The sequence below is a fragment of the Buteo buteo genome, chromosome 21 (genome assembly GCF_964188355.1).
Source record: "Buteo buteo chromosome 21, bButBut1.hap1.1, whole genome shotgun sequence".
In the NCBI taxonomy this organism is placed as follows: domain Eukaryota; kingdom Metazoa; phylum Chordata; class Aves; order Accipitriformes; family Accipitridae; genus Buteo; species Buteo buteo.
Genome location: NC_134191.1, coordinates 16,466,355 through 16,482,175, shown reverse-complemented (window position 1 = coordinate 16,482,175; position 15,821 = coordinate 16,466,355). Strand labels below are relative to the sequence as shown.

At 35.8% G+C, this 15,821-nt stretch overlaps 1 protein-coding gene across 1 annotated transcript in view; it reads left to right on the top strand.

The window, feature by feature from the left end:
* Nucleotides 1-15,821, top strand: part of CACNA2D3 (calcium voltage-gated channel auxiliary subunit alpha2delta 3) — a 475,703-nt gene that overhangs the window by 442,964 nt on the left and 16,918 nt on the right. The window contains exons 32-35 of the mRNA XM_075052542.1: nt 4,315-4,390; nt 8,076-8,128; nt 9,733-9,788; nt 13,656-13,767. Coding sequence (XP_074908643.1) covers nt 4,315-4,390; nt 8,076-8,128; nt 9,733-9,788; nt 13,656-13,767 — 297 coding nt within the window. The remainder of the gene's footprint in view (nt 1-4,314; nt 4,391-8,075; nt 8,129-9,732; nt 9,789-13,655; nt 13,768-15,821) is intronic.

The window sequence follows — 15,821 nt, the reverse complement described above, 5'->3', positions numbered from 1 at the left end:
GTTTCCTCTTCATATCATTCAACACTGTCCCTCCTTCCCCTCCTTGCGAGAATGCCAGACAGCTGCATGTCTTGTGTCTGAGTCAATGAACATCCTTCCACCACAAGTGAGCTGTAGTCACCATTAAGTTTTACGTAGACTACTGAGTAAAGCATAGCATCAGTAATTAGGGCGTCCTGTACTACTGGCTTCCTTTGCTTGGTACTTTGGAGCACTTCTTCCTTTTTTTTCTATGGACTTGACATTTTCTTCCATGGTGAAAAGCTAATTTTTCCTACACATGATATGAAAACCCCCAAATCTTGAGCTCGTGACAAAACATTTGAAATTTTATGCATTGAAGATCATTCAGCTGTTATAATTGTCAGTGATGGTATTTTACACTCCCAAGTAGAAATCCATAGGTGTGCTGAAAATCTAGCTGAAAGTAATAGAGTACATCTGTTAATATAGCTTGTGCTTCTGGTAGGTCTTAGAAATTTAATTTTCTCAAACCAGGTTCGTACTCAATTGTAAGTACATTGCAAAGTACAAGACTGGAATTTACTATATCAGGAAATTGACAATAAAAAGGTTTTCACTGAAATGTATTTGGCCCCTGAAGTTACATACAATGGAGGTGCACATTTAGTTTTTGGTAAGTTATTTTCCAGTAGTTAAAGGTGATTGCACATAGTCCATGTTTGTCCTATGACTGATGTTGAAAAGAATTGCTCTGTAGACTTCAGTGACCAGGTGTGGAAATATGGGCAGTTAACAGTGTGGTGATGTCCGAAAGTCTCAAACATGTTATCTGTAGCAAGAGCAAAGCTCTCCTGTGAGGTGCTGTAATACGTAGCATGGATTTGGGCATCTAGATGGACTTAAAATTAGATCGTGGGAAGCAGGAAGTTACGTTCATTAACTATAGTCAATTGAAAGGATACGGTTAGCTGCAAACAGTTATTTAAAATCAAGATACAATCACTTCAGCAAGGGTAATCTGGAAGCCTTTCTTTCTGCAGCACTGAGTTCAGTCTGTCTGAGTGAGAAGAAAGCTTAGTTTCTAAAATCTCAGAAAGATGTTGGCAATAAAATAACACTCTGGAAATGACACCTGAACACAGAAGCACCACAGTGTCTTAGGCCACTGTTTTGATTACAAATACTATAGTAGCTTTTATAAGGAATAGGGCTGGAAGGCTTTTACCTTCCTGTTACATTTACAAGACTAAAACCAAACCAAAACTGGATTTGAATTTGTGAATGTCTTGGAACCCATTTATGCTGAGCTCTAGTACCATTCATAGTGGCAGAGAATCCAGAATTGATTCAGTATGTTGCAGTGTTCAGATTTTAACATTGTTATGGGCTTCATCCACTGATCTTTGATGTGTGTTGCAAAATTCCTATTTGTTTTTAGCATGGAAGAATCAGATCTTTTATGATCATTTCTCAATAATGCTTTCGCTGGCATATTTTGCACATCCTGTGTTATAATTGTTTGAATCTTCAGAAACTTTCAGATAGGTGTTGAACTTGCTCACTTTGACAGTGACTGTGATGGGAATACTTTGTTCAAAAACCAAAACTCATTCCAGGCTTTTGTTAAGAAATCTGTCTGCCATGTACCTTTCTAAGGATTTGCTTCTTTGGTTTTTTTAACCTGGATACATTATCTGTTTTCTAGTTTGTTCCTGAACCAGAATCTTCACACTGGAAACACCTTCAAATATATTTACTAATATTAAACTCATTATAATAACATCCACAGATGATGTTCAAGCATTTCCAAACAACAATTTTGCAGTGTTCCACAATGGTTTTGAGGTTGCTTATTACAACTCTTCCCTTCTGGCATCGCTCTAAAGTTTAGTATTTCTTTCCCCGTTAAATGACCTTTTTTTAAACTACATACATTTTAATATCTTTGTTCCCCTTGCTCATAGTACAATCTTAGATTGTTGTATACTCCCTACAATACAATAAGACAATCTACTAAAAAAAAATATCTAGCATGTCAGCGTGCAATGTTAATTATATTTCTGATTATTTGTGTGAGTACATATTTCAATCTTTTAATGACGTTTTTGAAACTTTTAATGACATTTATTGAAACTATTACATTTATTATAATGTAATAATTACTTAAGAAATGTAATACAAGTACAAATATTGAGGGGGGGAAAGACTTTTTCCAATATATTGAAGTGAAGTTCAAATTATAACAGATGTTCCACATGGCACACTAAAATAGTATTTGATTAACACTTCTTAGCAGAATGATGAAGTCCACAGGTTGACCAAGCAGTTCTGCTGTGTGAAATTGAAAGTTGAGAAATCGACTGCACTTCCAAACACCAACCAACCAGTCACCAAACTTACTATATTGAAAAGCCACTTAGAAAGGATAAAGATGAACCTGAATGCTATTCTACTTGTAACACTAGATATTGAATGAAGCAGGATGGGACCGTTCCATCCACACAGAATTCCTTGACTGCCCTGTAGAGATCACATTAACATCTGTAAACTGCCCTTGTCTGTGTGCTTATCACTTGCCACCATCACTAGGAGGTCCAAGTGGACTTGCAACACAGTCCTTGGATCTAGAGGAATAAAATAGTTGAGCCAACTGAGACTGGAAAGGCTGAGCTGTAGAGATTACCTTACAGGGGCTGGATTCTGACCATGGTTAAAGGGGGAAAAAATAAAGGAAAAAAAAGCTAGGGAAAGTGGTGTATTACTGCATGCCACACAGGCAGCACAGCTTACACCATGTACTGCTCTGTTTGTCTTGGCAGATCTGTGTGCGCGGATCTGGCTGTGGGCGTGATTCTGCCAAATATGGTCAGTGTTCAACTTACACCCATGTTTAGGTCTCTAGTTATGCGTGTGTCTACCATGTGCCTCTCTCTGCCAGTCCACAAAACAATGGCTTCCTAGCCATTTCTATTCTGAATATAAGATAAAATTAATAATGTAAGCAGTATGACCATGCACTAAATGTTTAGTTGAAGCTGCGAGATCCAATATATTAGATATTTTGCCTGTAAGCCAAAAAGAAAATATAGGCATAATAAAGAAGCTTTTAGTGATGGTTGCTGTCACAAAATTAGATCAGAAAAATTATATACAGTTTCTACCACAATGGATTCCAACATTTTATTGGTACAGGTTGCAACGTTTCATGGCATGCAGTGCAGAATGCCTCATGGTGATGCTGAATGCATTTCATGACCTGGTTTTGGCAGCTTCTGGGACGTCCTTTCCGTAGCTGAATTTGTGTGCTCTCCTTTCCTCTTCACTTAGAAGCAAGGCACACATTGCAAAATGTTGAAGTCCCATCTCATACATCTAGAAACCATCTACGTCCAATTGTGTTCCTTTGTCCCTCTGATGATGCAAAAGTCAAATGCATATGTTCAAATAATACTAGCAACTTTTATATATTTACACTTGTTGCAACTTATCAGCTAAAGATTCTTTACATCTGCTATAGATGTTAAATGCTTTTTATGTGGATGGATATAGTTAATTAATTGTTCTATGGACAGACAGATTTAGAGAAATAATCACAATTCCATATGCTATCTCTGAGTTCTGGATTTTACATTTAGATCTCTGAAGTGTATCAATGATGAGTAAAATCATAAGCAGAAAGAAATTTCCCTGTTTACTATGCATCTGAGGAGGCTTCCAGCATATGTTGATTACAGCAGGTACCTGACGTGGGATATTTGACCCTCATGAAAAGAAGCAAAAGTAAACCCATCCTGTTCCAATTGGCTGTACTGTGAATACACTGAAATCCCACCTCTATCTTCTTCGGAAGCAACACTGTGTTATTACAAATCAGTTGTGCACTGAGATGCTGGAACTGTAGAAGTGTCTTTCTGCTTTTACTGGAGTTCAAGAGTGGTCTGTTGTGAGAAGCCCCTCAAATGCATAGGTTCTTTCACTTTCTGGGGCTAAATGTGCTGAACTTAGTCCAGAACCAATTGTTTAAGCATCATGTTGAATGTGTATTCTCCTCCTCCTCACATTGTTTATATCATTGTGTGTTACACTGTATGTATCTTCCCTGGTTTCTCCCAGTTACGCTTTTGCTTTGTTCTGTAGTCTGATAAAATCCTTACAAAGTTTTCACAGTGTTTCTTACCTTTATTCTCCTTTGTGTAACCTGTACTTTAATGATCCCTTTCCCTCTTTTCCCTGCTGCTGTTACAATTTTTATTTTCCTGTCTACTTTGTGGGCAGACTGTTCCATATCATCATTTTTATTCCACTGTGTTTTCTTCTTTTAGTCAAGCAGTTTTCTGTTCTTCTCTGTAGAATTACACTTTATGACTACCAGGCCATGTGTAGAACAAACAAAGAGAGTAGCGACAGTGCCCATAGCTTATTGGACGTAAGTATAGTAAATTTTCTGAGCACCTTTCCATGCAATCATCAAAGAAAATTGTTGCAAATATCTCATGGCCATTGTAAGCCCATTATTTTGATTTGAATGCTCTTGCGTTTATCCTAGTGCATACAAGGAATGAGTGGTTCATTATAAACAAATGCAAGGTGTTAAGCATTTTCAAGTTCAAATAGTTACACAATCATCTTTAATGCTGGGCCACCATTTCTGAGGTTCTGTCAGAATGTTCTTTGTACCATATGAATCCTCCTTCTTAGGACTTTGTAAATTTGGCTATAAATTGTGCTTTGTTTGGGGGGCTGGAGTCACATATGCCTTTTCTGTATTTAAGCACATACGTGCATGCAGAAATGTAATTCAAATTAAAAATTGAGAGGTTTTTTTTTTTATATGGAAGGATTGGTTCATTGCCAAGGCATACAAGTCAGTGATTTTAACAGTTTCTTTTTTTTTTCCTTAATGTTTAAAGAAGATGTCTTTTAAAGTAGAATGCCAATGCATTTAAACCCTTGTCTTGAGATCAGATCTGAATACAAGCCCCGTCCCTCCGCAAGGCCTGATTAGAGTAAAGCTGCGTCTCGCAAGAGCAAGGCTTCCTTGTTGCTAAATCATATATCTATGTAATAACCCCAAGGGTGTTTTATAATCATGTATATGCTGTACTGATTACTATCTATCAGAACCGATAAGGTGTTAGATAAAGTATAATTTTTGCATATTAAAAAGGAACCATTTTAACAACTATAGGATAGTATTAACATGAAAAATTCTTATGTAAAATGGCAGCAAAACACTAGCGATTTTACCAGTCTGGAAAAGTTATCTGATAGTATTTTTAAATGCAGAGGGATCTAGCTAGAAAAAATAAGCCTACACATAGTTAAACTGTTGAGTAAATATCAAAGTTCTGGCAACTTCCAAATATCTATGTATAGCTTCTATGGTTTAATAATCACATGCAGTTTGGGATGTTTTCATTTACATATTTTCATGATCCTCTGTTTTTCAAATACCTGCAAACTTGGATTTACTGCACTTATCAGCCTGCTATCCGCTAAAGCCTGAACCTGAAAAAAGACTATCTTGACATAATAATAAGTCCCAGGCTGTGCAATAAGACTTAAATTACCAGTGAAATAGAACAGCATGCTGTGAATCACATTTGCATGAAAAATTTAAAAATATATTACAACTCTTAGCAACAACCTTCCATCCCAAGGCTTGGGGCTTCATCTCAGTTTACATAAGCACCCAGGATGTAGAGCTGAAGTATTTCTCTCTTACAAGTGGGCTTTAATCCAAGAGATTTTCCCTATTCCAATTTTTGTCCAGGCCGTGTTTATTGAGAAAAAACTCTGCAACTATTGTGGGATACACTGAGACATGGCAAGCATGTTGTTTATTTTTTTAAAGATAGCCAAACTCTTCTTTAAACCTCAAGTGAGTTTTTATGATGTTCAACATGAAAGATGGGCAGAGCTTTGGTTATGTTACTATTTTCTTGTTGACTCAGTCACTTCTAATAACCATCACTATGGAGAAAGTATAAAGAAAACTTGCATTAAAATCAGGTAGGGCTAGATTCCTCAAAAGTATTTTTTTCCTTTTTTTATGCCCAGTTTTGTACATATAGAACAGGTTAGTAGGGAGTATTCAGTACAATTTCTACATAAACAAAATGTTTATTCACAAATGTTTATCTTTCCTTTTGAGAATTATGGTTTTACAAATACAGGAATAGATATAGAGACAAGACTGAGACTCTTTAAAAAGTTCATATGTTAAACAGCATAAAAGTGGAGCATAGGCATCAAGGACTGTATGACTACTAAAGGATCTATCACAACTTTTTTCCAAAATCATGGAAAACAGGTGTCAGGGCTGGACCCCTCTTTCTATCATAGCTTGTTAAGCTGTGGGACTAAAATGATAAATTAGAGAAGGACTAGATTTATAGATCATCTGGTCCATTTCTTTACCAGTATAGGACTGCTTCTTAAAAGATATCCATATACTTTGTTATTTAGCATATTTTCTTGTTTTAATTTATTCAAATCCTAGGTAACTCTCTATAGAACCACTTTGTTGCAAGTGTATCAGTGCCATAGAGTCACCCAGCTCAATTGCTTTGGCTCTTGATGGTTTAGATACATACACTACAACTCCTGCATTTTTTTTGCTGAAGTTTTTGAAGGAACAGTCTTTGAGTGGAAAAGGCTGTCTTGGTAAAATTACATTTCATGAGAATGCATTTATATCAATGTAATGAAATGTTTTTCCACTAAAATTTTGAAACAAATTATTTTTCTCATTTTCTGTTCATATTATTGAATTTTTTTCAGATATATTGAGTTTTAAAATTTTCTTTTATTTCTCATATTAAGATAGTTTTATAATACATAGTGTATTTTACATTAAACATGTATTGTTCATAAGTAATAATAAATATATTATTTTACACTAAATCATTTGTTATTATGAAAACAAAAGTATGCAACAAAGTTGGGTGTGAAATTTCAGGTTTTCTGATTTGGAATGAAAATAAGATGTCCTACAAGGATGAAATTTTGCTTTCTTTTCATCTCTAGGAAAGACTTGTAATTTTTTATCTTTTCCTATAAGACAGTCCTTAACAGGTGAAAATCTTTACTGTCTCAGGTATTATGCATTTGCTGACTTGCTATTTCAGCCTTTCATGCCACTGACTGACACTAGTTCATTGGCTCTCTGAGTTATCAGCCCTGTGCAGAAATGCTCTTTGTGGCCACTGAAAACTTTAAATGGCCAGTTACCGCTGTGCCAAATGGCACCGCTTCAGTAAGGTGCTGATTTGGGACAGTTAAGCATGATTTTAGATATCTGAGTAGTTCTGTTAAAGTCAATATGACTTCTTACATGTGCTAAAATACTCTGTTGATAGGGAATCTAAAAAGTCTGCAAAATTTCATGTAACTAGGAGACCCTAACACAAATGAGTGAGAGAAGGATAGATTCCTTTCCAAATTTCTGGAAACTGACTTTTCTGCCTGAGATTCATTCATAGAAGAATAATCCTAGTGATATTCTTTTAAAAAAGAAAACATTCAAAATATAGTAGAAGTACTGTAAACAGGATTTTGAAAGTATTTGCTGTGTTTGTTATGATCCAGAAAAATAGAAGGAGGAGGGAAGAACCTTAAAAACTACCTATAAAGTGCTTACAACTGGACCTTCAATATGACACAGATAACTTCATTTAGGTCAATTCAAACTTCAGAAGCTTTCCCTACGCTAATTAGACTGAGGCAATGAATAAGAGATTTACATTACAGAGAGGCAAGCCTGTGAATTGCAGCCTAAGAAAAGCTCATATTATCTACCAGAGCTGTTCCTCCAGCAATAGCCTGGGAAATAGGAACCCCTAGAGGTTAACGATTTAAGAGTCATTTGCAAAACTTCCCTTTTCCAACTGATAATCTGCATATATGACCAACCACATTAAAAGGAAATTTCATTACTATATATTTTAATATTCAATATATTTCCTCCTTCATAAGAAAAAGTTATTGCTCTTTTTCTCATGCTACCCATGCATTTGAATATCCATAACATTGTCTTTACATGAAGAATTCAGTTAAGATATAAATACTGCATGTTTTGCCTTTTTATTAAATGAGTTGCTTCTCTTCAGCCTTATAATGCCTTCTTTGCTGCAGTAAAATGGATTATGACTGAGCTTGTCTTGTAAGTAAATTTTATCAAGAACTTCATCAATATTTGTATGAATTGCTGAATATTTGTACTTTTGAATACTTAACGAATATTTGTACTTTTTGCCTTTTACATACGTTGTGCTGCTTTTATTAAATTATTTTAAATATAGTAATATTTGACAATATTTTGCTTTCCAATTTTGCGTTGTTAAAATCAGAAAATTTTGGCTATATGAATGCACAGTTGCACTTCTATTAGATTATTCATGGTTTTCACTTATATCTGTATGTCTTTGCTCAGTAAGTCTCGCAGTTCACAATATACAAACCAAATTTATTATTGTGGTTACTGTTAAATTTTACATAAGTGTCTGGCTGTTTGTAATGCTGCTTGGGTGGGCTGTTGTCAATAGAGCAAACTGTTATAGTGATTCACTGTACTGTTTGTCACTTCATGAATTTCTGTAGGATGGACCTTTTAGAGTATCTATCTGCCAGATAAGGTGTACTCTGGATGTTGCTGAATGTTTTTACGTTGCCTAATTCTTCTAACATTTCCAGTTGATACATAATGAGCTTTGCCTTTAAGAGAGATTGCCTAAGAAATCAGAGAAATATCATATGGAGAAGAGGAAGCCTTAAAATGTGTCTTCTGTTATTAACTTCTATGTTTGATTATTGTTCTTCTCAGAGAGCAGGGTTGCAGATTTAAGTGAATTTTATCTTCCTTGCAATAGAACTAATTTCTTCTTGTAGTAATTTTGTTTTAATTGTAAATTGTATGAGCTTTCATCAAAGTTTGGAATAAGAGTTAAGGAGAATTAACTGAATGGCTATTGCCAGAGGGCAGAGATTGATCTCAAATGCAGCTTTCAAAGTAAATATCAGGGAAAGAAATCATGTTAAAATGAGACTTTGATGTTAGCATATAACAGCTTCAAAAATTTCAAGAAACTTTCTGTGTTTATAAGTATTGTAGTTTCATGTCCATATGATAAACTAGATATTGGTTTCACATTCTTTACACTTACAATATCTGATAGACTGACATTTCAGTCCATTCTTCAAAGGAAATTGCAGTATATTTTAGTGGGAAAATGCATTCTCTACACAGCTAGCTAGAGTTGATAAGACACTGGTTAATCGATCTTTTCTGCTCCTAGAAATAAAATAGTTTTATTATTTTAGTCCCACAATTAATATAAGAATGTATTTTATGTGTGCTCCTGTACTGTAGCCAGGACAGTTATAATCCTATAGTATGTTACTAGAGAGTCAAAATAGCTCCATCATGAAGAAATAATGTTCAATAATGTTCAGCAGTAAAAATACTGTATGCTTCCATGCACTGAGAATTTTAATGGAAACTTCAAATAAGATCAATAAATTATTAATAAGTAAATATATGATTTATCGATGGGGTTAAATTTGGAATAAATTCTCAGTGGTAAAATACAACCCAGTGAAAATATGAGAATAGCAGTAGTTGATAATCCCAGAGTTGTGCTAGTAACATGAATTTCAATTCTGTGTTAGCTTTTATTTAAAATAGGATTAATGGTATTGAACTACTGCCAGTTTAGTGTTTTGAAAACATTCTGTGGCATAATATGAAAACTCTAATACTTTCTCTAGGTTCCTTGTGGAATTTAATCTATGCAGTTGGTGGCACTCTGATCTAACAGCAAAAGGTAAGTGTAATTTTTTTTCCTGGCCATAATGACAGAAATGTCTAGATTAAATTGGATTTTAGAAATTCAGGTGTGCATAAAATGTTTTAGATTAAATAATAGACATCTGATAACAATAGTTTGTCTCCCATGTCAGCATCCTCTTCTTTGTTAATGTTTCCCAAAACACAAGAGAATGAAGATCTTCTATGAATAACCACAAAGTGTTTGTGTGTACTCTAGGAATACAGTATACTACTATAATGAAAAAGTTAAAATAATAGATAATGATTAAATATGTTTTTTAAAAACATTTCCCTTCATTCCAAAACAGTCTGTGTGAATAAAGCAATTACACTAGCCTTTTTCTGCTTATACTACTTTTTTTTCTAGAGCTGCTTTAATATGTAGGGGAGTTATTGTGCTGGAAAACGCCATTTCAACAAATGTCCACAGGAACATAGTCACCTCAATAGAATTTCATATGAAATAATTTTTAAGGCTTAAGATAGTAAATTTTATTCTTTTATTTTTAAACAAGACTGGTTAAAACAGTATTTTGTTTTATCATTCCATTCAAAGTAGACATTTAAAAGTAATAAAATAATTGAATTAAAATTCAATTTACTCAAAATAATTCTTAAAAATGTGGAGGCTTCATTTGTAATAATGAAATTTTAACAGTTCCCGTAAGAACTGGAAGTTTTCATTGTCAACTGTCTTTTACATTTTAGCAGACCTTTTACGGCATTTCAGAAGTGTTGCTTAAAAGTAAAGGGCTAATTTACAAGAGCAGTGCTCTTCAGTTGGCTATTTCATAGGCAAATTATGCTGCATGCCATTTATTGGTATAATGATTTAAACGGAATTCTTCAGCCTCATATGTGCTGATTTGCATATTCCTTAGCATAGCAGGGGATAAAATTGCTCCTTTGGGCTTCGGGTTAGAGTTGAATTGCCTGGGTACTAGGCTGTCTTTATGCCGAAATAATATCCTGTCTGAAGTTAAGGTATAGGGGAAAATGGAACATACTGGTGCCCTGGAATATTCCAGTATCCCCTGTAGTAATAAGATGCTGGAGCTCTTCTAGCAGAAATATCTACGCTGGAGCAACTGGAAAGTACGGCAGTAAATGGGAAAGCCCGTGTCAGGGTACAGCCGCACGGGTTGTAAATGCTGTGTAGGGGAAGGGGAGGCTGAGATGGGTGGGTGTCTGCTGGAGGTGAAGGTTTGGCAAGAGCCTTCTGGAAATGTCGGTGCACGAACTTAGCGTAGCTTTTCCCACGCTGATGTAAACTGTACGCTGCATTGCAACACTGGAGCCAATTCTGACACACGACCAATGAGCCCGATGTAGATTGGATGCACACACACAAATAGAGCTTCGTGAGAAGCAGCTGGACACTGTTTGCTTTTGGGGCTGCTTTGTAATCAGCAGTGCCTAGACAGGTCTTCTAAAAACCAAGACTAACTTTCCAGTGACTTCCCCAAACACGATGAAAATTGTCTTTTATGCTGATGGCTGTGAAGGACAGTAGGGTTTGCTGTGCTAGACCCAGAAAATGCAAAACTGTTCCTTATATGTGAAGAAGAATGGCAGGTGTGCCAGTCTTAGTCCTTGGTGTTTGCAGAATAGCGCAAAGCAGCCACTGTAGGAAATGGGTGACTCTTTTGGATGTTTTTTCAAGTGTACTGTACAAATGTGCCTTACCATATCCTGACATGAAACACTCAATGGCACTTGCATCGTATGTTAGGGAAAATATCCTTTAAAGAGAGCATCCCTCTTCATCTTATGAAAATTAATGTCTGTTTTGTATTTTAAGCATGTACTAACTACAGAAGATAGGCATTAATAACTTGCAACCTTTCTTTTCTTAAAGACAAAACTCTCATTACAGCATTTTGACAGACAAGCATGATCGAGGAATTTTCATTCATGTTTTAGTTGAAAGTGAAGTTTTAACTACACAGTTCACTGGCTCCATTTCTTTGATGAGTAAGAGTACTGAAAATACCCCTTCATCATGCTCATTGGAATGTCATCTTTTTTATGGTACTGCTTGCCCAGTTCAAATTTGGTTAGGTAGGAAGTGATAGTAGTTTGGAAACCAACGTGTGTTAGTAAAGCAAAAGCAAGAGAGATTTCACAAGACAGAAGTCAGCAGGAGAGAAAAGCACATGCTTAGGTATGTTCTTCTGTAAAGATGCTACATTACCACTAAGAGTTGTAATAATTAAGACTGCACTTCATGAAATTAAAACTAATGAACTTGCACTTTTCTTTAGTTAACAATGCTTAACAAAGCTCAGAAGAAGATCAGTTCCTCTAATGGGGAAATTGCTTCCTGCTCAAATTGTGACGTTAATAGAGCATCTCATATTACCAAGATCCTAGAGGGTCCCCACACCTGCCAATTTACCGAACCCTAGTATGAAAAATACTTCCGCACAAGATCTTGTAATCTCAATCACATTTGTACATGAGAGGGAAGAAACTGATGCCCTAAACCTTGGGCAACCCCATCACCTTCTGCACTCTGACGAGGTGCTGGAAATCTGAGACGTGGATCTTTGGCAGTCTCTTTGTTACACAAGCCATATGCTGATAGAAGTGAGGGTAGACCCAAAATACAGGTGATAAATTTCAGTCATTCTTGGCAACAGATAAAGAGAACAGAAGCGAAAGGGAGAAGGTGCAGTAGAGCTTGTCAGACTTTTTTTTTTTAAATGCTAAATTGTTGAATATATCACAACCATAGTGAAAACATGAAAGATAACAAAACTTTTCTGACCAACTGTAGTATCTCCCTTGAGATCTGTGCATTTGGGGGAATATTTTTTTAATTATATACAAAAATTACGAATGGTTCAGAAATGCATGTCCTAGCACTTGATTGCAAATGCAGTTTTGGTCATTCCCCTGGCACTGCGCAGTAGATACACCACGGACTCTGAAACAGATTATCTTGAATGGAAGATCTGTCAAGTCCGAGAGCCTGTTTAGTGTAATCTATTTTTGTCATACCTTGTCTTGTTTTCTCACTTAGCAATTAGTTTAAGATAGGCTTAACATTTGTGCTGATGTGCAAGTCTATCTCTGTGTTAAGGAAGAATGAAGGGGTGGGGAGGAAAAAGAAAGGGAATGAGGGAGAGACATTGTCCAACAGATACATCAGTGTGGGAATCAGAAGAGGTGCCTTCAGTTCCCAGCTTTGCTGCTGTCCTGTAGTTTGACCTTGAACCAGTCTCACTGCTTCCTGGTACCAAAATTTCCCAATCTTGAAGAGGTAAAGAGTGACACTTTCTTTTCCCTTGTACTGCAAGGGCTTCAGATTAAAAGTGTTATGGAGTCTCAGTTATTACTATTTTGGGAAGGAGATAACAAGCATTGGTTCTGGGCAAAGTACCGCTTCTGCCCCCCCCCACCCACAGAGTTATTCTGATTCCCAAGCTCCAATCTGAAAAAGTGTTTTGGCTTCAGTAAAATGTACCACGGTTTAGATATCAAATAAATGTAAACCCTCATACATAATAGTTGGTGATGCACAGCATCACTGAAATAAAAATGACAGTAAGTCTATCTTGAATCTACGGAGAAAGAATAAAAGCTTATGAGTAAATGTAAAGCAGGTTGGTAATGGCTAAACCATGAATAACTACTTTAACAGTTATGTCTTACAAAATTACATTCCATGGATAAACTTTTTTTTTTTTTAATTGAAAAAATAGTGTTATGCACTGCCTAGGAAATCTCACAGGGTGGCAGAAGCTGAGTAACATTTCCATTCTCTGTGAGCTCTGTAATACAGCATCTCATGTTGTTCAGAATTTTGTGTGCTGTTCTTCCCATGTTAACATCAAGATATTTTTTCCTGTGCCTATAGCGCAGAGGTTGAAACAAACCCTAGAGCCCTGTGATACTGAATATCCAGCTTTTGTTTCCGAACGCACTATAAAGGAGACCACGGGGAATATTGCTTGCGATGACTGTTTCAAGTAAGCCCTTTCAATTTTTTTTATACAACTGTTTGTGACAAAGCAATAAAACTGAATTATTCAAGGTTATGTTGAAGAACGTACAAGTCTGTTATGTTTTATCTCATATAATGACCTCTGTCAGGGTGTCATTTCTCTTATTACAGGGGTCATTTAAAAGTTTGATACTCTTAAATTAAAGCAGTGCCTATTATTTTCTACCAAAAAATGTAAAACCAGTAGAGGCTTATACTAATTTCAAAGAATAGTGAATGTTTTAAGACTTTTCCTGGACACAGGCAGCATTCTAAGGGCATATTCTGTAAAGACTTAGATAAGAAAAGGTTTGTGCTCTCCTATGCTGGATTGAAGCCCTGCTGGATAGGTTAGAAGTTCCCCTGTGGTACAGTGAGATCTGGGTGTTTTACTTGAATGCCAAACAGTGTTTCCTTCTTAGAACTGCTAGGCTGAAAGAGTGGGAGAAGATTAAATCTATCCTCCAAAATTTCAGTACTGGGAAGCTGAGTTAATAGTAACGAATCTCACATGTCAGTGCTGCAACCTTGTCAGTTCTACCAGTGCTACTGTAAAGTTGTCCCTCATAGGGTTAAAAGAAGAGAAAGACTTCAGTCTAGCTTTCCTCCTTCATACTGAAAATGTCTTTTTTCTGCATTTAGTGGCTATGTGCAGTGACATTTTTACTGTAGTTATGGTACATTTTAATGCAAGAATTGCATAGGTATTGTTTATGTGAATTTCTGTACTTCAGTAAGTCTCTTAATTGGATTTCCTTTATGCTGAGAGGTCATCATCGCAAAGGAGATTAGTATTAACAGCAATAATTTGTCTATCAATATAAATGTCAGGAAGAATTTATAAGTTAAACAAAAATTGTTACAACTCTCCCTTTCCAGACTAAATCAATATGCAATTAGCAAATAAATGTGAAAACTTCTTCACTTTGCAGTCAATAGGTGTGCTTCCGGACTTGCTCCTAAATTTTCTCCTCAATATCTTCATTATTTTAAAATAGGAAATAGGAGTAAGTACACTGGAGTTACATTTTAAGTACTAATATTCACTTCTAATTTGCTGCTGACCAACTTTTAGTTGTAAGGAAATTATTAATGTCTAGTATGAATAATTGGTTTTATATGGCTTTGTGGGATAGAAGTATGAAAGTGCTTTGTAAATTGATCCTAGGGAACCCTTTAAGTGTAACAATAGGTCCCACTGCCTGAAAAGTACAAACTCAACAAAATCAAGCTGTGATTTTTCCACTTGACATATCAAATACAATGTATGTTACACTGCTATGAGTGCTTCATGCCAGCATTGTAGAATTCAAGCAGCCTTATTTTGTGATCATTTAGCAGAAGTTTACTGAGAAGTTGTGCCACAAATTGCCATACATCCTGGAAGTGTTCAAGGCCAGGTTGGACGTGGCTTTGAGCAACCTGGTCTAGTGGAAGGTGTCCCTGCCCATGGCAGGGGGGTTGGAACTAGCTGATCTTGAAGGTCCCTTCCAACCCAAACCATTCTATGATTCTGTTTAAATATTGCAAAAAGACATGATTCCATGAAAAGAAGATTAATTTAACAGGACCAGGTTTTCTCAAAGGAATGCAGATTTCAGTCTGTCTTCTAAAGTAACTTCAGGTCAAAGGAAATAACTTTCAAAAATAACACAATTCTGCAATACTTGGACAGCACTGAGCTGGAAACTAAGTTTAGTGAAAATTATAGTATTTCAAAAATAATGCGCTAAGATCTTTTTCATAGAAAAACATTTTGTGTTCCACAGTGGAACAAAAAAATAAAAGAAAACCCTGTAAGTTACAAACTGATCTCAAGGCACCCATTATTTTTCTCCACAAGCAATGGCAAAACCTAAAGAAATAATCCAGAAGAACTATTAGATTCTCATGGGAAAGTTCTTCGTTATACCGTTTACCCACTGTCATTAACAATCTACAAATTGTATCTAAGATTGCAGACTGTATTGGATTCCAAATATTTCTGTTATAACCCAGGACACTCTCCTGCAGAACAGCTAAGGAATTTGACCCAAAGTT